Here is a 27,852-nt window from a genome sequence, read left to right on the forward strand (position 1 = left end):
CATCAAAACTGCCAAATTATTTTCATGGGCAATACAGTGTTATGCTACCACCCGGGTTGTACAAGGTGAGACACAAAAAAAACCAGATTGATAAAAAAAAATGTATTGATAAATTACTAAACATTGTCACCTTCAATAGATAGATAGATAGATAGATAGATAGATAGATAGATAGATAGATAGATAGATAGATAGATAGATAGATAGATAGATAGATAGATAGATACTTTATTAATCCCAGGGGGAAAAATATACTCCCCCTCTCGAGTATCTATAAGTTTGCTCGCAGTCACAGATGAATTGTTTTAAATCCAAAGAACTGTGATGTATGATAATAAATCCCATAAAGATGTGACTTTACTGAACAATTTTTATAAGCCTGATTTGTTCATAGTATCATAATATTTGGAAATGGCTGTAATGACCCATAGACAAAGTCTCTATAGTTCATGTAAAGCAGAAGAAGATGGCAAAAAATGTGCCAAGAGTAATAGGTCTCTTAATAGCACATATCTTTATGATGAATCATCCACCATCCTCAAAGCTGCTTACTGGGGTCGAAGGAGACAAACTTAAATACCCAAATGAGCAAGCATGCTTGAATTCACAATAAAAACCCAGGAGCACAGGAATGACCAGGCAGCCTCAAAGTGCACACAGCACAGCTTCAAGGTTATCTCTTGATTTAGCATTTCGGATGAAAACCTGATACACGGTGGAGCCGTATGGTGGCGTAACCTGAGCCATGACTCTGTTTGGCTCCCTCCTCTCCCTCTTTCTCCTTTCAAGTTTCATGCTTGAAATCCAGACAGCTCTGTGCAAATGATGTTACCACGGATGATATGCCTTTGGATGACATGCCAAATGTGTTATGCCAAGTCTTTCTTGTTTTGAGAAAAAAAAAACACTCGTGCCACCTGCTAGCAGACATTACAGAACCCTGGTGTGGCCTCATGAGCCTGGGGCCATTTAAATGTCATTATGCATAACATGCTGCGACATGACAGGAATGGTCCTGGTCCCTCTCTGCTTCCAAACAGGTCTCAAAAAAGGCTGGATGTGATGGACACACCGTGTCACCAGATCTCATTTAAACCACGGAGGAGCCGCCAGTGGAGGGATTTCATTACTGCCCCCTGTGTGTCTATGCATTGTCACCGTACCAGGGAGCAGTGGAACAGCATCACCTTTTCTGGCAGAGATTTCAGCTTTTTATAATCCAGCCATGAAAATGAAAAACTTGTACGCAGTAAGTTGCTTTTATGAACCTAAGGTGTGCATTTCGCCAAACAGCTCTAAAAATGTGCATCTGTAGACAACTGGAATAGAAACCAGAACAAAAAAAAAAGATTATACATATGTGTGGGAAACAACTTACAAAAGGTTAGAAGAAGGGTTACATTCATCTTAGTAAATGGATCTAATCCTTGTTTCATTTATGTCAGCTTCTCCTTGGATTTGTGTTTTTCTTACTGTGCATTTTTTATTAAATGTTTTTGTTATGAATGGTTCATTAGACAACAGCATTATCCAAGGTGAGCTGTACGATCAGAGTACAGTGTAAGTCATTTGAGTCTCAGTGTGTTAAATGAAGTCAAAAACTGGGTAGAAGTAAATATTAAGTAATAAATTAATAATTAGTAATTGAATATTAAGTTAATAGTAAATAGCAACAACATCAGCTTTCAAAGTCCAGTGACTTACTTAATATAGCTTGTTAATTCACTATATTTGCTAAATGACCTACTGCTGCCTGGATGAGTAAAGTAGAATGATAAAAAGTAATTAAAAATTTTGCAAAATGTCAGACTTTATCACAGTTAAACTTGTTGCATTTAGTATACTGTATACATATTGTTAATTTTGAAAAGTTTTTATACAAAGAACTCCAAATTGCAATAAATCACTTTAGAGATGATGTGGTGCCACCCAGGGAGGCTTTGTGCCATGATACACCAATAAATAATGAAGAAAATAAATTAAATGTTAAATATAAAGGGGGGATTTGAGCCTGGATTTCTGTCACACACTGCATGGTCCTGTTTCTCTGTTGATAGATCACACTGCGGTATTTCATATCACTTGCTATTTTAAAACTGTAACTCTATTTCCCAGCTTTGACCAAGTACTATTTCCAAACTTTACTGTAAATTTAAAATGGGGGAAAAAAATCATTGTGTTTAGATTGAATGTGATCGGTGATTCCAATTCATTATGAGATTATGATTTTTGTTTATTTTCTTTTCCAACTGTTCCTTGGGGTTTAAAGGTCAAGGAGTCTATTGAGAATATTTATTTTTTGTTCCCATACATTTATTGTATTATTCTGCAAAACAATTGCATTACTTTACAATAGAACTGGGTAGGGTAAAGTACAAAGTATTCTGTTATTTCACAATAATTATTGCATTATTTTGCTAAAGTATGGTGTGTTTTGCAAATTTATTGGCTGCTGCTGCCATTAACATCATGCATACGGTGTGCTTCGGATGTCTGGTGACAGTTATTGGGGGGGGGGGGGGGGGGGGGGGGGGGGGGGGGGGGTGGTTAAGCACGTCCATAGCTTGCAGTCAAATGATAAGAATTGAACAAAAGTTATAGGGATGCATTTAGTTTTAATCAGGTTAAAATTTAGTATGTTTAGTACAGATGTTTCAACATAGGCAGTGTTGCAGTGCAGAGCTGTCATTCTTACCTCACAATGGCAGGTTTGGTATGGAGTTTGCATTTCTGGATTGATTGGTAACAGTGAATGTGGTTAACTGAGTATGATTACCTGTTTTAACATTGAATGCTGTAGTCTTTCATGTGGTGTGTAGTAAAAAACACCAATCCCCTTTTTCCATTCCTAACCTGAGCCCCCAAAGGTTTGAGGTATGAAAAAATGCCACCGCTCCACCTTATCACACCTGTTTCAAAATATATTTGAATATCACTGGACTAAAACTAAAGAGAAATATTGTTTATATGCTTCTGGTACTGGATTACACTCATTACACTTTCCTCGAATTGGCTGTGTGATTGTGCCGTGCAAAGGACACCGTCCACCATATTTGTTTCTTGCCTTAAACCCAATGCTCCTATGATAATTACTGGCTCCCTGTGGTCCTAAACTGTATGGATTAAATGTCTTCCTATAACTTTTGTTCAGTCTTTGTCACCTGATTGCATACTACACACATACTTAACCTCTCCCTCGCTAGCTGTCACTAGATGGTCAGTGCACGCACATGCACAATGTTATTATTATACTGTGTATGGATGGTATGATAGTAAAGCCATTTGTCTTATTACTGACCCCAACACGCAATATCTTTGTGAAGCAATGCAATAATTATTGTGTAATAATGCATTTCTTTTGTGAAATAACACAATTCTTTTTCAAAATAGTACAATACTTTTGCAAATTAACCCAATGCTATTTCTTTTGAGTGGCAGGAATAACCTTTCATACTTACCAGTATAAAATAATATTTTAAATGTTTTATTTATGGGTGAGGCCATGCTGGTATAGTTTTGCTGATGGTTGCTATGCATGATGACAGTTAGTTGGCACCACATGATATCATTATCGCAATGGCATTAAGGTCAGCTTTTACACTTTCTGGTTTTCCAAGATTTGGATTCACAAACAAATAACCTTTAGCATCTTTCTTATTGTTAGTTTCTGAATTCTAAATTTTCTGCCCTCTGAGTCCCAATTATGTCTCATGTGTTTTTGTGGCTCTTTACTGCTCTGTAACCACAATTCTGGTTACATGTCCTAATATTTGTTTATTTAAATTTAGTCTTCCTAGTTACGACTTCTACTTGATTTCTGAGTGGTCAATGCCAACTCCTGATTCTGTTCTTTCTCTCAAAACTGCTGTCGTCCTGTGCAAGCAGTATGTTTATGTAGTTTGAAATACAAGAGAGGAACAGTGCCTGGCAGGTAACGGTGATGGTATAATAGTCTACTACAGTTTACTCTTGTGCTCCTAAATTGTATTAGATAACTCTAAAAGACAATATGGTCTCACCCAGGGTGGCCTGAAAATAATGAAGGAAATGCTTAATTAAATAAAAAAGGTAATTTTAATGGGGGACTTTAAGACTGGATTTCTTGGTTGAAAGAAAAAGCATCCATACCATCATCACAATGTACATGGTACTGTTTCTCTGCCTATAGATCGAGTAGTATTTCCACCGGCTGTTTTGGAAGTGTACCTCTCTTTTCCAGTTTTGCCTTAGTATTATTTTCCATTTTTGTTCTAGATTTAATTTGTAAAAAAAATTAAAAATCTGAATCATCTGTGGGATTACAACCACTCGCTCTGAGAATAATTTGCTCCCCAGCATCCCCAGGGTGGACAGAGCCAAAGGTTATGTAGCTTTGAATATGACAGAGGAACAGAGGTGGTATAATAGTAAAAGATTATACTTTCAACCCAAACTGTACTGAATAACTCCAGGAAAAAATAAGGCCTCACCCAAGGCAGCTTGGGGCCATGACAAAACTAGTAAAAGAAATGTTTGATTAGAGAAAAGTTAAATGTAATGAGTATGATTTATGCCCGGATTGGACAAGTGTGCTATCCATCACACCACGTGTGGTGCTGGTTCTCTGTTAATAGATGACACTGTAATATTTCTTGCCAATCGCTACAAACATCCTGGAGGACAGTGTGATGCCTAAGTGCCCAAAAACAGTGGTCACATGCCCTGTGGGGATGTCAAGTAATTATGACTCAGATGGACCAGGACAAGTGAGTAGGAAGATAAGACATTCTGGAATGAATTAAAGTGTTACAATGCCACAGTGCTTTCACAGTCATTCAACAAATGTCTTGTTAAAATCGTGCCCATTAAATCCATATGTTCAAGAGGGCAAATAATTTCCAATTATATAATACTTTTAAAATTTAATAAAAATCCTTCATGATGTATTCCTTCCATCCCTTCAGGACACTGGGATCAATCTGTCCAGCATAGTCCAATGCATCCCAATCTGCCACCTCTTTTGTTACTCATAGATATGAACGACCACTTCTGTCAGGACGTGCAACTTCAAACTGCCACCAGTGTCAGGACCTACAGCTCACTTAGCTTTTTTCTCTCTGTAATTCTGCCATTTTGTCCTGGATCCCCATCTACCCCTTTCTTTGGTGACTCCTTATTCTCCTCTGCTTACTTTTAATACAAATCAGCAAATTTGAATTCTGCTGTGCCGAAGGATATTCATGACAACAATTGTTTCTACTCCCTCTGTAGCTTAGCAGAGCTCATACTGCCTGTCCTGTCCTCTCAGCAAGGAATACATCTCAAAAACTATTCCTCTTACAATTTATCGTTTTTTACAATATATTGTGTCTTTCACCATTATAGCTTACTCGCTTCTCTTCTTTATGTTCTTAAAACTGTCCACTTTTTAGTTCATGGCAACCCCAGCTGGCATGTATTTATTCATGCCTATGCTCCCATAAGTAACCCATCATGGGTGATCACACAAACTCACATTGTATGTAAGCCACCAGGAAAGTGCAATCAAAACTCTTAAATCAATAAATAAATTAACTCTAATTTTAAAGACTCCTGTACTCAACTTATTACAGGCAGGGCCAAATGTTACGCAGTAAAAAATGTGAGCACAATAAATGTCTGCTTTTAGAGGAGAGTGCCTTTATCATCCTAGTTTCTTATAGTATTTTAATTAACTTTATTACACCTCAAATTTAAAATTTAGAACACTCAGGGGGAATTTATTTAAAGTAAATTCCTCTAAACAAATGTGTTTATGCAATGTGGTCCTTGCTGAACTTTGAGCCATTTTCAAAGTGAACGGCTCACTACTAAGCTGAGCTTTGCATCAGATGACAGTTTTATAAGGTAAGAGTCCAAATTCAATCCACACAGATCCCCTGGGGTCACGAAATAATGCAGCCTGCAATCCTGCTTAATGGAAAATAAAAATATAGTATAGAGGCAGCTGATGCTTGACTACAGATATTCCATGCTCTTCATGATTTTTAGTGTGGTTATTGTGGCATCAGCTAGAATAATAATAAGTAGAATAATCAGCATTATTCCAAATAAGAAGCTGTTCCATATGCAGTGTTTGTGTTAGGTGTAGCACTTGAATTCCATTTTTGTTTCCTCATTAATCTGTACATAAAAACACCTTAACTCTGGGAAGTGTGAAATTCTAGCATTATATAAGAAGTGTTATTTTACACTGGTAATGAATTAGGGAATGCAGAGTATCCTCAGATAGATAGATAGATAGATAGATAGATAGATAGATAGATAGATAGATAGATAGATAGATAGATAGATAGATAGATAGATAGATAGATAGATATACTAAATGAACTGAAACAAAAGAGAAAGATGGAATAAATACTATTAGATTTCAATATAAACTTAATATTTTGTCCAGAATCACTTTATTGCCCTTTATCACTTTATTGTGTTGATGCACATATATCACATTTTATATCTGGTATGTGCAAGCATTTTTTTGTGTTTGAATATATGAATCCACTCAGAATGAAGCAGGTTTTCTTTTACTATTTTACCCTCAAACAGATGTCAAAGAACTAAAAACTCTTTAGCTGCCTGTCAGAAAGAAATACTGTACGCAGTGTTCCCGCTTTCATGAGACTCAGCCTTAGATAGAGCCAGCTGGCTTTATTTACAAGCCTCCAATTTGGTTCTGTTTTTCCCCCTGCACAGAATATGAATGCGACACGCCGTGAGATGCTGATTCACGATAAGCATGCCATAAAGAGTTTCTGGGAACGGAAAATTGAAAGTCACATTCAACTAGCCAAGAAAGAAGAAGTGAGAGTGAAGAAGAGTGCCTTAAAAAAGTGAGTTGGTGGCACATGGTCAACCATTGCATGCAACCTTCATTTTGTGAAGGTTTCTAAATGTCATTTAGCACATCATGACAATTCAAAATGTATGTGTCTGCCTTTGTTTGTTTACTAAATCTGCATTGTTTTCATTTGTGTATATTGCTACATGTTTGGCCACTATCAAGACCTCCAGGGAATTAAACAGTATACACTCATTGAGCAAATTATTAGGAACACTATATTAATAATGGGTAGGACATTCCTTTTTCCTTCAGAACAGCCTCAGTTCTTCAGGCTATGGATTCCACAAAATCTTGTAAATATTCATTTGAGATTTTGGTACATGTTGCTATGATTGCATCATGCAAAATTTTTTTCTGCTGCACATTCACGGTGTTAATCTCTCATTCTATCACATCACAAATTTCTTCTATCAGATTCAGATGACTGGCAAGGCCACCGAAGAACACTAAACTCACTGTCACGTTCATTAAACCAGCTTGAGATGTCTTTTGCTTTGTGACAAGGCTCATTATCATTCTGGAAGTAGCCATTAGAAGAAGGGTAAGTTGGGACCATGAAGGGGTGTACATGGTCAGCAATACTAAAATGGCATTCTGTCAATGATTGATTGGTGTTAATGAGCCCAAAGTGTGCCAAGCAAAAAATTCTCCACACCATTACGGCACCCCACTAATCTGGACTGTTGACACAAAGCAGGTTGGGTGCATGGATTCACTCTGTTGGCACCAGATTCTGACCCTACTGTCTGTGTGCCTCAGAAGATATTGAGATTCATCAGACCAGGTTAAGTTTTTGTCAGTCTTCTTCTGTCCAGTTTTGGTGATCTTGGTCTTCTGCTGTTGTAGCCCATCTGCTTCAGGATTCTATGTGTTGTGCATTCTGAGATTCCTTTCTTCCCAACACAGTACAGTGTGGTTATCTGAGCTATCACAGATTGTCTATCAGCTTGAACCAGTTTGGCAATTCTCCTCTGACCTCCCTTATCAACGAGTCATTTCTGTCTTCAGAAATGCCACTCACTTGTGTTTTGTTTTTCATATTATTCTGAGTAGACTCTAGACTGGCATCCATGAAAATACCAGGAAATCAGCACTTACAACAATACTCAAACCAGCCTGTCTGGGACCAACAATCACTAAGATCCCATTTTTCCCAGTACTAATGTTTGATGTGAACACTAACTGAAGCTCCTGACATGTATCTGCATTGGTTTATGCTTTTGACTGCTGCCACATGATTGGCTGATTAGACAATTGCACAGATAAGCCGGTTTAAAAGTGTTCCTAATAATTTTCTCAGTAAGTGTATATTTATATATGTTGTGAAAGGATTTGACAAACACAGGAAAAAGTTTGGGGGCAGCCGTCCGTATACTTGAAATAGGCTGCCAAAGATGAAAGTTTGGTTCAGTGAACAACAGGTCTCAACAGACTTCAGTCCAACAATAGAACAAAAAAGACAGGTGGTTTTAAAGCTGGGCAGGGGAAGTGATATCATCGGGGCAGGAACTGCAAGTGACGTCCTCGAGTCCAGGTGAAATTTCCAGTGGTTGGTCTGCCGATGAAAAAGAGGAAGGATCAGTGCACCCTGCCACCCCCTGGTCTAGCATGGAATTATCCCTTTGTGAGCCCTTCAGCTCCCTCCTATTCGCACGTGTGTGACAATGTATACTTCTCTTTGTTGTTCAATCTCATTGTTAGACTGAAAAACATACAGTCCATGGGAAATGTAAAGAAGGAATCCTATCCCAAACAGAAAACAGCATCATAAACTCCAGTCTGTCTTACTTTACAATGGTAAACTGTGGTCATTACTAACAGGTACTGTGGCTTTTCTTGACATGTAATGAGATTCAAACCTAAAAAATGGCCATCATCACTTATTCTTCTTACCATTTTCTCTCCTTCTAATAGCTTGGGAATGCTGCTTTACTCCAGCCTACCATCACCCTCTGCATCTCAAGTCCAAGCTCAGCCTCCTATGAGAGACACAGCCATTTACATCTTCTCTAGTCATGCTAGAATCAGTGACATACTGTGGAGTGGCTATGCATGTTCTACCACAACGCCACATCTAAACGCTAAATCTCAAAGAAACATTCCTTTCTATTCATTCATAAATCTGACAAAGAAGTAGCTAAAACTATCAATTCTCTCTTTCCCTTTTCATTTTCCTATTAATTCACTTATTTGTGTGTGGGTTTTGCTCCCTTGATTGCATCCTCATAATGACAATTAGTGATAAGTGTAGTATTAACCAGAGCATATGATTCTGAAGAATTGATCTAAGGTCACCACTGCCCAGAATACTCCACCTGGGGATATCTGTTTCTTCTCATGATGAAAAGACAAAGGGACAGAGATAGTACTTTGACTCTAGTAAGCACTGTCAGAAAACCCAGAAAGCCACCACCCATCAGTGAATATAAAAAAAGACTCCATTGCATCCTAAAACTTTCCGGTGCATAACAGCCTGTCTACAAATAAATATTACAGGGAGTGCCCTGTTAGCCCCTTGTGTGTCACAATGGTGTACTGTCTCTTTCAATAGTTTCTACCCTCAGGCAATTTTGAACAGCAAGCCAAAAACCTCTTTTTATTGCTATTCTATTATCAAGGGGCCAAACACTGTAAGCACAGGAAGCACAATTTTAATCTTGTCCAGGGGCTACTTCTAGAGCAACCCCTAAAATGAGTTGCAAGGTCAGGAATGCTTATGGAATGCGATGGAGCCTCCCTGTTAAAGCACTTCCTAGCAGTGAAAGGTGGTACTGCATTCATGAGGTTTTAGTGTTTTTAAAGGGCTAGACAGCCGTGGCAGCTTTAATTTTGTATGCCTCCATAACTCCCATATATTTTAAGAGGGAAACCATGATGTTGCACCTAATCCAGCTCCCACAAAGTGTGATCATCTCGAGCTTCATTTATCCCAATATAGCTTACTGTCTCTGGGTGACTTCTGTCTGCTCACATTGGTACTTGGAAATCAACAGCAACAATGCAACAAAATGTATTTCTATAGCACATGTGGTTCAAAGAGCGAAAGAGAGAAAAAACTGAAAGAAAAGAAATGACAAACAACACATTAGAAATAAATATTTATATGAATGAATAAATGAAATATCCAAATAAGTAATGAAGGATAAATCAATAAATATTTAAATAATACAGATTTACAGGTAGCAGATGAAGCAGTCCTTAATCATAGATTCATACACTGATGCTGTGGTCAGAAACGAAAAAAACAAAATCTACAACAGTTCCAATGCCACTGGGCATTCTACCTAATATAAATGTGTTTAAGTCTTTCCTGATTATTTTTTAAGCTTCACCCTGGATTACTTGACACAGTGGGCCTTGTCGACAATTGGAGCGTCCACATTCACTCCAACATCATAGGGAGCGGCACAGGACTTGGATCAGAAGGTCATGGTGCAAACTGACACAACAGAGAATAGGGAAAAAAAAGCAGAGAAACCTAGAAGTCAATAATGATTACTATGCAACAAGTACATAATATCTCCATACGTATATAATTTATGAAAAAGTGGAAGTAAAATGCAGCTATAAGAACGCCAAATTTAAAAAGTAGGTTTTTAGAAGTTTTTTATAATCTCTATTGATGAAGTGTTCTAGATTTATGGTGCATAACAGCAAAAGGCCACTTTACCACTTCTTTCATGCTTAGCTCTTGGAATAATCAACAAAGAGAATATCTATTGTAAAGTATTATCACTGCCCAGGGTCACACTTAAGGCTGTTCTACCCCAGGAGAAGACTGCAATACAAGGCTTGATAGATATATCTAAAAGGCACTATATAATAGATAGATAGATAGATAGATAGATAGATAGATAGATAGATAGATAGATAGATAGATAGATAGATAGATAGATAGATAGATAGATAGATAGATAGATAGATAGATAGATAGATAGATAGATAGATAGATATGAAAGGCACTATATACAAGATGGGTTGATAGGCAGACATGACTATTCAATAGACCAACAGATAGATAGATGTGAAAAGCACTATATACAAAATGAGTTAGGTAATTAGATAATAGATATGAAAGGCACATTATACAAGAAGGGTTAATAGGTAAACTTGACTATTCAATAGACAGCTAGCTATGAAAGGCACTATGATAGATAGATAGATAGATAGATAGATAGATAGATAGATAGATAGATAGATAGATAGATAGATAGATAGATAGATAGATAGATAGATAGATAGATAGATAGATAGATAGATAGATAGATAGATAGATATGTAAGGCACTACATACAAGATGGGTTGAAGGGTAGACATGAGAGGTACTTATTCTTCAATAGATAGATAGATAAGCGACTTGCTCGTCATCACAGAGGGTTGCAACACTGGGACTTAAAACTCCATCCTAAAGTCTTCCAAGTCAAGATAGTAGATGGTAAGCTCCATTGCTTTGGTAGCTGAAAGATGTGAATGGGCTTTAAATTGAAGCACTTTGGAAATCACACAGTGTGAATTTTGATTTCTCAGCTTGTTTGCACTTGGAGACCATTCTTTTGAGACTGGCTATAATAATTTCCATTCAAGATGCAGCATTTTGATGCTCATATTTTGTATGTTTCTTTGTGTGCTGTCTCGGTGTGTAGTTCGCTCGTTGAGTGATGCCCTATGGCTTTTTCCAGCTTTTTATTTTTCTTCATGTTTTGGGGGAAACCTCCTAGGAAGCATATGCTTACAGTGATGAATGCCTATCTTAAGTAGTTTGAAGCATTTTTTCCTCAGTTATTTTTGTACTTTTAGCCCTATACAAAGACAATTACCTATTGAGCAGGTCCACTCAGTACTTTCTTTTTAGTTTGCAACTGAGTATCTTTGTTATTAAAAAAAGCTACGTACAAAACAGCACTCTGGACCAAAATTCATTTTTTGCTTTTTTCTTTTTTTAATTTTTGTAATGCTGCAGTTATAACTATAAAGCAACTGAACACCCTGACAAAATAGCAGCAAAGTCATCTAATGCACTAGCGAGCCACACTCAATCTCTATGAAGATAAGTCAGTGTTGGTGGCAATTTGCACTTAAAGCTCTGATCCTTTCTCGCTCCTGAAATCCCTGACTGCTCAGATACAGAAGACCATTTTAATGCCTTGAAGCTGCTGTTCAGCCAGCTGTCCTATGCAATGCGGCCAAGGTGTGAGCTGCAGCTGTTTGACAAGATATGTGGATAAGCCGGGTCAAGTGCCTTGCTAACAAATGGCGTGAGATGCTTTGTGGGTGTGAGGGGTGGGAGAGATGGCACAACTGGTGCTAAAGAACAGTGTTTCTTTCTTTTATTTTATAAAACAATAAAATGGGACATGTGATGACTGAAAATCTGCAATGGACTACATCAGGCTGTAGGTTCCATTGTCATAACACCTGAGCTCGAACTCATGTATAAATGTGTCTTTTCAAAAACTGTCATTAACTGTGCAGGTTATATGCTTTGCAATATTATTCTGTATGTTTATTTTGTTAATGGCATTTTTCATACCATCCATAACGCTATGCCTTATTTGAACCAAAACAAATAACAAGACAAGTTTCACAAAAGCATTTGATTTATTTAATTATTGTTACTTTAAGTTGCTTCTTTACAAATCATTGCTTTTAGATGATTCCTACTGTGCTGGGGTCCGATTTATAAAACTTGTGTACACACAAAAAGGGGTTCAAATTGTGCATACATAACGTTTCACACAAAAGTCATGATTTAAAAAAGAAAGCTTGATGTGAAACGTGTATTTATTTATAGCAAGTCTGAACCAACCGTTTGCAACATTTTGGGGAAAGAGGGAAATGACAGCACCCTTAATTAAATAGGGAAATGCAGCCAAATCTGCCAAATGATGACTCTCATGTGAAATGATGATTCATATCACTAAACCATTATTATAATGTGTGATAACATGACAAACATATTAAACCTCAAAAGTGATGAATATGATGTATAGATTGTATTTTAGTTCCCTTTTAAGAGGGCCCATGCTATATACTGTATTTGCACTGAAGAACTTTTTAGTTTTTTCTTCAGTTTATATCACTTCTCAGGATTATTAACCAAAGTGCAGTAGAAACACAGACGTAGCTCTAAATCTCACGGACTATAGCTTATTTATAGTCTAATGGCCTGACACAACATGGTTGTTTGGCACTGCTTGAAGACTATGCAACTGGTCATATATGAAGGGTACAAGCTTTTGGGGACCAGTCAGATTTTTTTACCCAGCATAATGATGACTGGCTTATGAGCTGATTTAGACTTTCAAGAGCCATTCTCTTAGAACTATGTGCTGAACTAGGCCTGGCATTCAAAGGACAGACTGTCCAAAATCTGGCTCAGCATGGTCATAGTGAGGATTTAACAATGGTTGGCTTTCTGGCAACAGACAACTAGTGAAGGGGATTGGCCAACAGTTCAGGAATCTCAGCCAAGCTTCACCTCCATCATACCCTCTGTGCTTAAAGCCATTAATCGACTGGCGAAGCACTACATTCAATTTCTGTATTGTTTGGTTGTACATAGTCTCATGGGCCAGACATGATTCTCAAATCATGCTTAAAAGTTTGTAGTATACTATAAAGGCTACACACACATTATTTCTTCCTAAAACACCTACTCCCAAATTTGCATTGTAATGAACACTGTAACAGCTACTGGGATCCACATGTTTGAGATGTTCCTCTGTCTGTCATTTTGACCATTGCATCTCTATATGACATCATAACAGCAAATAGAGTTTAGATAAGCATTGTGGTCTAAACACATACAACATGTTAAAATGCTGCAGCTATTTTGTCATGGTGTGTTTGCATTTCCAATTAGACAGTAATGTTACATTTCTTAATAACTGTGCATCTACTTGTGTTGTTAGGCAGATTTTTTGTTTCAGGTGTTTTGAGTACAGAAATCTGCATCTCCTCAGGCTCTTCATTATCAGCTCTTGAGTTTAACACACTGTTTACTTTCAATACATATTTTACAGTTCATATTTTTATGAATATAGCTACCAAATCTTTTAAGCTTACATGGACTCTTGCACTATTGTTATGATGAACAACTGAGATCGCACACACAGCACCTGCAACAACATATCATTCACATTAACCATTCATCCAATGATGCTATCAAATGCCAATGTATAATGTGACGCTGCAGAAAGGTTATGTATATTTTTAAAATGTGTGGTCCTGCACACATTTTTACGTCTAACAGGGTTTTTGTGGGAGACTTTTCTTCTGTAGACAGTTCATAATAAATAGAAGCTTGCTATCTGTCAGATTTGATCATTCCTGTTCAAAATCCCTGCTCCTACTTTGAGTGCCGCATTGGTTCATAAATGTAACACTCAGTGAGCCCTCTCATTTTCCCAACCCAGTTTTAAGCAAAATTCACTCATGATTGTCTCTAGATGTATATATTATATGTCATATATATATTATAAGTGTTGTGGGCCCCACGGTGCGCTCCAGCCCCGCAAACTCGACACAGACAGGCTCTAGATAAAAGTCTCAATTCAACAAGGTGATTTGTATTCATGGGAAACTCCAACCACAAGTACAGAAAGCACAAGCCACTCTTTGCCTCTTTTTCACTTCCTCTCTCTCACTGCCTCCTCCACTTCTCCCAGCCAGCTTTGTGCTTCTTCCCCCCAACTCCAGCTCCTGTAGCTGAGGCAGCTGACTTAATTTATCCAGCACCCAAGAGTACTTCCAGTGTCCAAAACTTCTGGGTATTTTGGGAGCCGATGAAAGTAGGGTTTCCCAGTTCCTGCAGCACACCCTGGCGGCACTCACAGGACCCAGCAGGGTTTAGTCAGCAAGTTCCAAGTCCCATGATACTCTTTGGGAATCCAGGGCACCATTGCAACCCAGGGGAGCTGCCACCTAGTGGTTCAGGGGAGACAGTACCCTACAGAAGTTGCCTTCTCCCATCCTTCCACTTCATGGAAATCCCAGCCGGGGTAAGGATGCTGGCTGTCCCTCACAGTGTATATATTATTTATTAATCGTAAGCTGTACCACTCTATTAACTAACAAGACATCTCTGATACCAAGATAAGACTAACAAACATCGTAGCTCAGGGGAGTGGGTCAACCCATGATTCATTTATTTTGAGGCAAAGTAGCATTGGCAGTGAATTTGCTGATGGTGGTGTACATGAGAGCTGGCTTGTCGTATGATAACTGGTTGAACCCTCAGTTTTTCATATGGTGTTTAATATTCATTGCAACAGCAATCATGTCATTACACGTGCCAGGTGAAAATGACTACCCACTCAGACGCTGGTGTCTTACGCCTTTCCCTGGCCCCCAGAATACAGAGGAGAGACACCATTGGACTCCTCAATTGCAGGTGGCGGTGTCTGTATGGGTCAGGCATTTTCCTGTTTTTTGGCCTATGCACATTCTAAATCACAACAAGGTTTTATAAATAAGACCCCTTGTATTTATCCATTCACATAAAGTCAAATTTTAAGTGACTATGCTATGCTATTATAAGAAAACATTCTCAAACCTGCTTAATCTGATGCAGGGTTGCGAGAACCCAGAACATATTCAGTAGCCCTGGGTGCAAGGCAGGAAACAGCACTAGATAGAATGCTGGTCCATTACATGGCCTTTACAAGCACACACTCACACACAAGATTTATAATGCACCGGTATGGCACTGGTCCAGTTTTGGTCTTCATATTACAAAAAACAGCAGCACTAGAGAAAGTCCAGAGAAGAGGGACAGGGCTGATTCCAGGATTAAGATGTATGATCATTGGGGAATGTTTAATGGAGTTGAACCCTTTCAGTTTAATCAAATGGGGATTAAGAGGTGGCATGACTAATGAATTTAAAATTTTGAAAGGAATTTTACAGTGGATCCAAGCTGTTACCTAAAAATCAGTTCAACAAGAACATGGGGGCAATGCTTGAAGCTTGTGTAGGGTAAATTGTGTAAAAACATTAGAAAGTTTTTCTTCAAACAGAGACCCACAGACACATGGAATACATAACCGAGTGGTGTGGTAGGGAGCGGGACTTAAGGAATCTTGAAAACCTCACTTGATATTATGTTGAAGAATTTAGGTGGATTGGATTGATGAGCTTTGTTGGGCTGAATCGCCTGTTCTTGTCAAAATGTTCCTATTGTTCTAATGTTGTGAAAATCCTCTTGGCCATTTTGGGGTCATTGATTAACCTGACATTTATATCTTTGGAGAAATGCAAGGAAATCCATAGATATGGGACAGAAGGTTTAAACCCAGATGCTGGATCTGTGAAACCAGACCATTACCAACTGTGCTGTGCAATGCTATTATGAATGTTCTATATTTATTGAGAAGATGTTCCTTCTTGCAGTATTTTTAGTTTTTGAATACAAATGCTAAAGTTTAAAAAAGGCTTCAGCAGCAGGTTTGCTCAGTTTCTTTTACTGGATATGTTTATGGCAAATCAAAAATCACTGCATGAACAGAAGTAATGGAGTATGATCTGACAGGAGATGGGGAAAGTTCAGTGGTAGCCAATATGCATTTACTATGGCAGTTATCGGTGAAGTTGAAGAGCAGCTTAAACAGGAAACATTCAGATTTTGGTTGAAGTGGTCTCATGTACTAAGTTTGTTTAATTTATGGAGAAAAGGAGATGTGAAAGAGGAAACAGACAGAGCTTCAGCAGTAGATGCTTAACAAAAATAACTATTTATCTGGAAATTTTTGTTTTTTTCTATCTAATTTAAGCATAGCTAAAGGTATAAAAAGATATATAATAAATTTTGTGGGACCCACCAACTCAATTCTCAAATAACCATAAATGAATGCAAGAAAGCAGGACAGAATGGAAAAGTTTTAGTTTTAATACTAATCCCCAACATTGTGCACCCATAATTTATCTAATCTGATCAGAAAAATGCTGAAATAAATATATCATAGATCTAGAGACTTTGATATATTGATTTATCAGTTATAGATTAGGAAGAAATGAGGGCAAGCAGGGTCCATTGATGGTCCTAAGAGATGTGTTTGGGTGAAGCAAACTGTTGAGCACCCTGAATTCCCAATAGCCTGATTTTTGTGTATTCCTGGGCCGACATATTGAGAATGTTCATTATGGGTCCAAAACACAACAAACCAATCAACTATAAAGCTTCTGATCAAAAAGAAGTCTATGGTGATCTACACTGGACAACAGTAAACAACATAAAAAGCTGCCATGCATCCATGTTATAGGGTCACATTCTGGGCTCGTCAGAAATAAGCGATTCCACTGCGGAACGCTAGATAGTGTGATTGTTAACTTCTGTCTCTTGTTTCTAACACAGCTCCATGAAGACACCCACTGAAAGCACCTGACTCTGCTCCTTCTAGTCCATGAACTATAAAAGCAGGGCCCTCCTGAAATTAGGCATCTAATTTGGGAGATGAGCCACCAGCCCAATGAAGCTCTAACCCTGAAGCCTGACCACGGTTTAGAGCCATTTATTCACATCCAATTGCACCATTGTTGTTTTGATTCAACTTATTATTTTGAATAAGCGGGGTGGTCTGGTTGGCACGTCAACATTTTATCTGGAGTCTTGTATTACTCATGGTGGACAACAAAGCATGGATGAAAATTTCTTGTGTTACTCTTGTCACATAACCACATGTTCATTCGTATGCACACAATGTTCCAAACACATGTATTTTTACTAAAATATTAACTGGAGTGCCTCAGGATTATTTAGTGGTAGTTTGTGAAACTGCATAGATGAATTGACCTTCCACTGGTTGAAGCATCTTGGATATGCACAAGTATGAGGCACATTCCCTTCCTGATCATTTATTCCCTCGTTTTTCATTAACTTTAATATTTAGTTGTTCTCACCTCTAAGTAAACTTTAAAATGTTGATATCATGTGAAACACAATGGTAGCCAATGAGTAAGATGTTACTGGCCTGGACCCGTGCCCAATGACTGGGGAAGCGGGTTGGTCTTCAATTCAAATGCTTCATTGCATTTGTGTGCTTCTCATTTCCATGCATGTGTCTGGGATTTTCTGAGCATATGACCCGATGGCTTGACATATGGATTATGCAACATGAGTAACTTGAGATTTTTTCATGCACGTTTTGATATTATTTTCTGTTGTCCAACGCTGGTCACCATAGACTCCTATTATATACTGCATGAAAACATGAGATTAAAATTTTTTCTTGTCTATTACTACAAACCACACAGAGTAAGTAACATATAAAACAAAATCATTTTTGGATGGAGTACACGTTCTGCTAAAAGCATTAAGTGCTCAGTTTCTGCTAAAAACAGTAAGTGTTCAATTTCCATGGGTTCAATTCCTGTGTGGAGGTTGTTGTTCTTCTGCTACTAATGAACATTTTTTCTGGATCCTCTGGTGTACTGTCAAGTCCCAATGACATGTGAGACTATAAACTGTCCAGGTAAGAATATGTGGTGAATGTGCCCTACGATGAACCAGTGTCTCAACTAGGTCTGGAGCTGGCCTGGCACATAACACTGTTAGGACGGGCTGTGGTATGCCCATAACCTTGTAATAGAGTATCAAGTTTTAAAAACTTCACCACAATTGAGTGTTAGGTCATCTTATAGCTGATTCTCTGTCTGCTCTATTGTTTCATGATGCTCGAATATTCTCTCCACATCTGCATCAATATTTCTCTCACATCTCAAGGATGTATGCTTTAGGTCAATCAATGATTCTAAACTGGACAAACGTAGGCATAAAAAAGCCCACCACCAGACTGGTGTCCTATAGCACTGGTTCCACACTTGTACGTGAAGCTACCAAGATTGACTTTTCTCCAGTCCAGGCCTTTAACTTGACTGAATGTGATGAACTGGATAATGTGATTGGCACATCCCTCTGGCTCCTTCCCCATGTGTAAGAGAGTAGAATTCCTTCCTTGATTGAAAATGTGGAACATTTTAAGTTTGGAATGAGAAGGTGAAATCTTGAAATGTATTCCCAAGAAAGGTGTCATAAATCTTCATAACTCTCATTCACTAGAGTTCACCAATAGTAGCCAAAGAGTGACCGGTAAATCAAAAGGTCCTGAGTATTGAACAGAGTACAAATCTGTAAATGCAGCTGGCACCCATTTTCATCTGCAGAGATTGTGGCAGGTTCCTTGAAGAACATGGACAGGGCTGGCAAAATGCTAAACAATTGTGACCCATTCACTATAAAGGGTTTCCACAAATAGAATAAGAAATTTGCATGGCTTGTGATTGGGTTTATATGCCACGGTGCCACCACAGTGGTCACTGACCTGGTTTGCCCACCTGCCTATAATCCAGGTAAATAGGAGCCTGATTAATTACACACAATGAGCAAATATGTACTGAGCATTATTCTGAGAAAGATCAGTCTTGGCAAAGTTGAACCGAGTTTAAGAATTGTCTGCAGGGAACAAATAAGTAAGTGCTCAGTCAAATGTGGTATCTGTGCCAATCTATCTTGAGATAACAGCTGCTCATATTTATGGCTGTTTAGACGTGACAGGTCTAGTTACCAGGGCAACTGACTCAAGACCCCTTGAGAATTATGGCTAATTACCGTTATTTATTAGAGATCTACAAGCATTGCATATTAAATAGAGTGGGTCTGCTGTGTGTCGTTGCTCCCATTATTTTCAATTATCTGCTCATTGACATTCCCTGTTTGGATGCCTGACAGTCGACAAGTCAAAGACTTCTGACTCTCTGCCTCTTTGCCATGGTCAGCTGAATCATTCACTAATTTCATATTAAAGGTTGTCATTTCTTAATCTCTTTAAGACTCAACTATTTAAGTCTGGCTTCTCTCCCCTTAGTTTGAGCTTCTATCTCATAATCCCCTTTATCTGTCCTTGCCCTTTATGATATTGGTATTTTAATTTTTTTTTTGTTTTGGATTAAGAAACACGTAATGAGAATGGCAGTTTTTAAAAACGTTATAAATGCAGAAATGTAGCACTGGCTTTATTATTTTGTGCTTATCTATTTATTAGTATTTTTTAAATGTATAGCTTTATGCTTGATCAACCCTACCATACATATTTTGTAATGTTGTACATTATATAGTATAAAACAAAGAATGATTGTTGTGTTTTCACCTTTCGTTGTGATTTTCTACTCAATTCAAATCATTTTTGTATTGTGTTCTTCACTGAGTGTGGGTTCAGAGCACCTTAAAAAATTTACATTTAAAATATAATTAAAAACTTTCCAAATGACGACATGCAGACTGTGAAGGTTAGAGGGTGCAACTGAGTCCCAGACCCAAGTCACAAACACATAAGACAGTCCTGGGTTCAAATAAAGGGTGTTTATTACACAAAGTATCTTGTATATACAAGCAAAAAAGCAAGTTGTCTCTTCTCCCCTTTCTCCTGCTTTCCTGTCTCTATTGCACTGTTCTCCTCCATTCGAGTGTTGCCTTCCTTCCTCCCAGCTCCGACTCACCTAAACAAGGCAGTGTGGTCTCTTTTATTGCGGACCCAGGAGTACTTTGGGTGCCAGGGCTTTTGCCCATTGGAAGCACTTCCAGGTCATACAGAAGTCCCAAATAACAGGGAGTAAATCTCCATGCAGTGTCCCCTGCGGTACCCAGTGAGCCCAGCAGGGCTGCAATTCCCAGCATTCTCTGCTGGTTTCCAACAGGGCACTGATGTGCAGGGCCACTACTATCTAGCTTCCTGGGGAAATAAACATCTCCTGAGACAGTCCTTCTTTGTCTTTCTCATTTATCTGGGTCAGAGAAGGTACTACACATAAATCAGGTCGGGACGCCTGTCCATCTGCCAGGGGCTTCCCATCAGGGTAATCCATTTTCTTATTGCCTGATTGGAATGTCCGTCCATCCACCTGAGAAGTCCCTTTTGATCACCTTTCTCGTCCTTGGCCAGGATACTTGCCTATCCTTTTGGAGTTTCCTGTCTGGGTAAGAAACTATCCCCTCTCCTGGTCGGGATGCCCGTCCATCCCATGAGGCACATACGAATTACTTTAAATACACAGTAAAGCAAATCATATTCACTTTGATTTATGTGACAGGATCCTAACAATATTTGTCCTTTAATATCATCATTGACAACAACCTTTAAATTGTGTAACACAAAAATCAGTAATTGAGTTGATTTACATTGCAATGAGCACATCATAGAAAACTGGAACCATGTCATTATGATGACTAAGCTGTGTTTACCATAAAAATTTTAACAATATGTTAAATCAGTGGTCCTCAAACTCAGTCTTGTAGAATCCAATTTGGCTGCAGGTTCAAAATCAGTGAGTCACTTTACCTCTTGTTAATCTCATTTCATTAGCTGGACTTTCTTTTCTTTTCTTATTCTGCATTCAGAAAAGCACAACAGTCTGATTGTTACACTTAGAAGACATTTAGAATTTTTTGCATTTTTGTTTTAGCTTTAAATAATAAAGTCTGGTTTGATATTTCACTACTAATTTGCCTTTTGTTAATTAAATTTACTCCCTTTAATTGTTTCCTAGTAGTTACAACTAACAACATGCAGGGCAGGGCAGATACATGAGCAAATGACACTCTATGATGAAAGATTGAAACAACATCATTGTCAGTCCCACAAACATGCTTATTAGTAAATAATAAATAAAATAAACCGGACACCTGGAAAAACAGAATGAAAATCATGATGACAATGAAAATTTTAAAAGCCAAGTTAAAAAAAAAATGATACCCCTGTCCCATACATAAATATTTGGTACATTCTAATAAAAATAGACCAAGCTTAGTTTTATAATTTCTACAATGACCCCAAAATGCAGACACTGGGAAATAACAGCTTCTGAATTCATTAGGCCAGGAGTCCAATGAAATGCAGATGTTGGTTGGAAAAATAATCTGCACCCACATGGTGTGCCCAGGGCAACATATTTAATTGCACAACATCGCCACCTGCAGAAATGCCATGGCTTGCGCTATGCAATGTTTATCTTTCTGTTCAATGATATGTGATTTTTTTTTTTTGAGAGAGGTGGCTCCCTCATTTCCAACCTCCTCCACATTTCATATTTGTGGTCAGCACCTACAGACTTGGAGACACTTGTGAGATCCTCTGCTTCTTCTTGACCACTGAGATCTGCTGATGAACAGTGTCTGGTGATTCAAACATTTGACTTTCTCAGTGTGTTTAAAAAGCGTTCGAAGATTTCCTTGTCTGGTGAAATTCCGTCTAACTGATATTAGCTGTTAGGTTTTTGTAATCTAGGAATTATAACTTACTTCCATTTTGTTCTGAGCTCTTCACTTGTGGTGATCAATTTTTGTAACCTTGTCCTGTAACACTTGTTCCTAAACAGTGCCTCAGACAGATGTTTACTCAATTATGTTGACCACTTTTATGATTTACTTTGAATAAAAGCATCTTCCAGACGGATGTTTACCTGATTATGTTGTCCTCTTTAGTGGTAAAAGCGTCTGCTAAGCAAATAAATGTAAAATGTAAATGTAAATTACAACGTAAGAAAACAAGAAATTTGACAATTGAGAGGAGACTAGTCAGTCCATTGAGCCCATTTGTTTAGCTAATAGCTAAGCTGTCTCAATATCTCTTTCAGATTCTTCCCTTTCAGCCCTGACATCCTATTACTGGTACATATATATCAGCCATTTTTGTAAAGCACAGGTACGTTCGCAGCCATTGGAACTGGGCGTACTACTATTAGCACAGACTGGAGAGACTGGAAAACAATCTGTGAAACACGGAAGTGAAAGTAGACGCTTCTGGACTGTGCGCACCACTTAATTTCCTCAAGAAGATTGAAGCATTTTGCAGATACAGTAATCCCTCCTCCATCGCAGGGGTTGCGTTCCAGACCCCCCCACGAAAGGTGAAAATCCGCGAAGTAGAAACCATATGTTTATATGGTTATTTTTATATTGTCATGCTTGGGTCACAGATTTGCACAGAAACACAGGAGGTTGTAGAGAGACAGGAACGTTATTCAAACACTGCAAACAAACATTTGTCTCTTTTTTAAAAGTCTAAACTGTGCTCTATGACAAGACAGAGATGACAGTTCCATCTCACAATTAAAAGAATGCAAACATATCTTCCTCTTCAAAGGAGTGCACGTCAGGAGCAGAGACTGTCAGAAAGAAAGAGGAAAGCAAACAAATCAATAGGGCTGTTTGGCTTTTAAGTATGCGAAGCACCGCGGCACAAAGCTGTTGAAGACGGCAGCTCACACTTTCCCCGCCAGGAGCAGAGAAAGAGAGAGAGATAGAGAGAGAGACAGAGAAAAACAAACAATCAAAAATCAATACGTGCCCTTCCAGCTTTTAAGTATGCGAAGCACTGTGCAGTATGTCGCTTCACGAGGCAGCTGCACAGAAGGTAACAACGTGAAGATAATCTTTCAGCATTTTTAGACGAGCGTCCCTATCGTCTAGGTGTGCGAACAGCCCCCCTGCTCAATCCCCCTACTTCAGGATCAGAGAAAGTCAGCGCAAGAGAGAGAGAAAAGTAAGTTGGGTAGCTTCTCAGCCATCTGCCAATAGCGGCCCTTGTATGAAATCAACTGGGCAAACCAACTGAGGAAGCATGTACCAGAAATTAAAAGACCCATTGTCCGCAGAAATCTGCGAACCAGCAAAAAATCCGCGATATATATTTAAATATGCTTACATATAAAATCCGCGATAGAGTGAAGCCACGAAAGGCGAAGCGCGATATAGCGAGGGATTACTGTATTGTATAATAATAGTGATATTTTGTTTGTTTTTTTTTTTTCATTTTTGAGCTTCCTAGACACCCCAATGGTAGAATATCTCACAAAATAATTTTTCCCATAAAAACAGAAAATCCCGGGGCTGAAAGGGTTAAAGGTTGCGAAGGTTTCTTCTTCATCTACATGTCTCAGTAGTCCCACAACTTTCTGCATAAAGAAGTGCTTCCTGGCTTCAGTTTTAAATGCACTTCTACTTAATTTCCACTGGTTCCTTGAGTAAGCTGAAACAATGTTACCTGATCTACTTTCTCAGCACCTTTGAGGATTTTAAATACCTGGACTAGGTCCCTACACAGTCTCTTCTGCTCAAGATTAAACAGGTTTAGTACTCTTGAGTCTGTCAGAGTAGGACATGTCCTTAAGTTCTAGAAGGCGCTTGGTTGCTCTACTCTGCACAGTGTCAGGTGCAGCTATGTCTTTTTTTACTAATATAAACTCCTGAAGGGAATTTAAAGCTGCCATTGACCTCACTGTTTGTTCATTCATTTTTTTAGCAGTGTCCTGGGGCAGCTATATTTGTTCCACTTCTTAATGATGGTCTTCACGGTGTTCTATGCAATGTGATGTCTTTGAACTTACCGTATATACTCGCGTTTAAGTTCTTCCACGGATAAGTTGGGGCTTGATTTTACCATATAATTTCCGGTATTTTATAAAGTCGGCAATATAAGTTGAATGAGGAAAATTCACACTATTGGTCCAAGAGATTATGATATGCTAATGCCCACCTGAGAGAGTAACCACGGAGCACACTGTCTTTCTTTTCTATGTATTGTGCCTACATGACCACATGGTAATACCCAAACTATTCCGAAGTGATGTTTGCACTGTTTTGTGTTTTTTGCATCTCACACCGTCATACACCTTTATTGTAAGAACATCCCTTACCTACGATGGAGAGTTTGATCAGAAGAAAATATGAAGCTGGTTTTAAATTAAAAGCCATTGAAGTGGCAAAAGAAATTGGTAACTGCACTGCTGCAACAAAGTTCACTGTATCTGAGAAACTGGTGCAAGATTGGAGGAAGCAGGAAGATGTAAAAAAAAATTTTAAGTGTTGTATTTTTGAACAAGCGTATAACTCGGGCTCTGATTTTATGATCGATTTTTCAGGTTTCAAGACCTGACTTATACGCGAATATATATGGTATTTTATAACTCTTCCTGATCTTTAAATTTTAACAATAAGATGCTGTAGATCTTCAGTTTACTCTTTGTAGATCATTCTATTATCTGAATTATGTAATAAAGAAGCATCCTACAGGAACAGCTGAGCAGAACCCCAGCCAATCAGAACTGATGTCAGGTGAAGGCCTTGTACGTGATTTGGAATGTGATTGGTTAATATGAAACACCAGAGGCAGGTGTTTATAGTTACACATCCAAAACAATGAAAGCTTTAACTGCATTTTTCTTTTCAGTATTTTCAATTACTAGATCTTAATAAAGGTGGAAAAAGTCAGATATTATTGTTGTGATTTCAGTTCTTTCATCAGCAAAAGGTGAAATTTTAATAAGGGTGCGATAACTTTTGTCAGCCACAGTATAAATGACTTATTCATTATGGTGTGCACTAGAAAACACACTACATGAAAAGTCAGAGTGACTGTTATGTTTTTCTCCACTACATGTATTACTCATTTAATGGGTTTAAAGCATTGTTTGGGTGCTCTTGAACTGTTGTCACTTTTGTTGTATTGCCCCAGAAAGGAGCTATATAAAAAGACATTGATGTTCAGTTTGCCTTATCTGCCCCTTTTCAGCTCTGTTTGACATAAGTGAAACATAAATGGTTTTGTAAAATGCTTTACAATACAGATTGGCACCTATAAAAAATAGCAACAGAGCTCCATGTTCATTACTCCTTCAGGTGACTGAAAGGTAAATTAGAGTGCAGTACCCATCTCAGTAGGGCCTACAGTATGTGTCTGCCTACCACATCTAATGAGGGAGAGAAGCGCCTCCGTTTCAATTCTGCCAGGCTTCACATTGTTATGTGCTGTCGCTAACTTGTGCAAATCTCTTTTCTTGTTCCAGGCTCAGAAATGAATGGGTAGAGAGACTGGAAAACAGGACACGGCAGCTGCAGAACTATAATGAGGAAACAAACATCTCTGCTTTCAACAGGAGCATCCGTTAAAAAAAAAAAAAATGGAATGAACAGTTCCGTCAGTTGCCTAATTTAATTGCCAGTTAGATGTTTCGCATTCCAGCCGATTATTCCATGATGTTCCGTGTTAGCCCAGGGTGTGACTTCAGCACTTGTGCATTCACTTTCCTAATTAAGACATAATCCTAATGTGTTTTTTTTGCTGAAAGGTGAGCCGTGTAGGATTTCAGAGATAGTTTTTGTTAGGCTAGGCAAAGTTTTTAGCACTTTGACTAATTGGGATGCTATATCTGGCCCCCATGAGTTGCTGTGGAGCACTTGGCAGCTTATATTAATTGAAAAAGACATGAAAGTCTTAGATCGCAAGAAAGTCTGGTAAGAGCTAAAGACAGATTATGGACAGGATGAAGGGTGCAGGGAGCCTGAAAGGGACACTTGGAGTATCCATGCATGTTAAAAGTGGACACACTGTTCTTATTTTCATTATTCAGTTCAATTTATTCTTGAATAGCACTCTTCACTGAGTACATCCTTTCAGTGATTGCACTAATTTACAGCTATAACATAATAAAAGTACACTACATTACACTAGCACAATTTATCACATGTATCAGTGGTTAAACTCAAAAATCTGTAGCATTAAAATAAAACGGTTTAGTTTGCTCATTTCAGACAGGTTATCCGATGTACATTGACATTTTAAATTTGATAAGCATGAAAACAACTATTTTTATTCATCATCCATATACATCCATAAACTCACTTCCAAGTTTAAGGACATGGGGACCTGAGCCAAAAGCAGACCCCCAGTCACAAGGCAGAAACCAGTGCTGCACCAACAAACCATTCTGTATATCTCTAGGATGTGGTTCATACGGGAGCACAAGGAAAAAGTCCACGTCAGCATCTGAAGATCATGAAAACTCCTCACACACAGTCTAGGGCTTTACCCTAAGACCCCAGAGTCACAAGGCAACAACACCAGCTACTGTGTCACTTCACTTACCAACAAAGCATTTTCCTTTAAATGCAAGCAAACTAAATGAAAATATTGATACCAAGCCTGATCTTTATTTTGAGCATTACTTTCCTGATGAACACCCATGGCTTACATCTTTGAAGCAGGAACCAACTATCCTAAAATCTGAATGGAAATGCTAGAAATTCAGGGTAGCACAGTGTCACAGTGGGGAGCAAGTGCCCAGACCCCAAACCAGGCACCCTAATGCTCTCCCATATTTGTGCAGGCCAAAGAACACCCCCCATCGCCCCATCCTTACCACACATACCAGGTCAACCAGCAACAGCAAATGGACAGTGCAAATGGGCCCTGCAACTGGAAACCTGTTCAGGACTGCCCAGCACAACCAGGACAGGCTTATGAACCTGCAAGCTTATTACCCTACTAGGCATTTGGCCTATGCCACAGTGAGAGAGCAATGAGATTTAAACTTGTAAACTTGGGTCCCGGAGACCACACAGAACCAACATATTATCTAATAAGTTCCTTCAAACCCAGTGTGAACTGTGCCAAATGTCAAAGGTTTTATCTAGCCAAGCATTTTTAAAACAAAAAGTGTTTCCCTGGCAAGGAGCTATACAGCAATGAATAGAAAATCACACAACTGAGAAGAATGGAAGAAACAAAAACCATATATGACAGCATTCCTGGAGAATATGAACTTCTGATAGTTCCACAGTCAACATAAATGGCAAAGACACATTTTTGATGTTCGAGGCCTACCAATTCATGCAGGAACAGCAATGTTTAGTAGGCTCACATGCCAATGCGTTTTTCATTTCAACTGTGTATTTAATCATGCATCAAGTAAGATAATATCCTTGAATCTGGTTGATGATTCTGAATGTGCCATGCCCCTGACATAATGGTTATGCATGCAACTATACTGAGGAAGGTAGCAACACAGGCTGAATAACATGAAAGGAGATAAGCCCAGGGTTATTGTGGTGTGATACAAGTGAGGCAAAAGTAGAATAAGGATTGGCTGCTATTGCAGAGCTGCATCCCTAGGCACACAATTATATTGCCTTAACTAATAATAAACCCAGTGTTTAGATCTTTAAA

The 27,852-nt window shown here is 38.5% G+C and overlaps 1 protein-coding gene across 1 annotated transcript; it reads left to right on the top strand.

Annotated features, from left to right (window-relative positions):
- Positions 1-975: 975 nt before the first annotated feature.
- LOC114654348 (protein FAM240C) lies at positions 976-27,852 on the top strand. Its single transcript, XM_028804839.2, has 3 exons — positions 976-1,249; positions 6,712-6,848; positions 25,694-27,852. Exons 1-3 carry the CDS (start codon positions 1,226-1,228, stop codon positions 25,794-25,796), a joined length of 264 nt encoding a protein of 87 aa, XP_028660672.1. The 5' UTR covers positions 976-1,225; the 3' UTR covers positions 25,797-27,852.

Source organism: Erpetoichthys calabaricus, chromosome 7 (genome assembly GCF_900747795.2).
Source record: "Erpetoichthys calabaricus chromosome 7, fErpCal1.3, whole genome shotgun sequence".
Taxonomy (NCBI): Eukaryota; Metazoa; Chordata; class Cladistia; order Polypteriformes; family Polypteridae; genus Erpetoichthys; species Erpetoichthys calabaricus.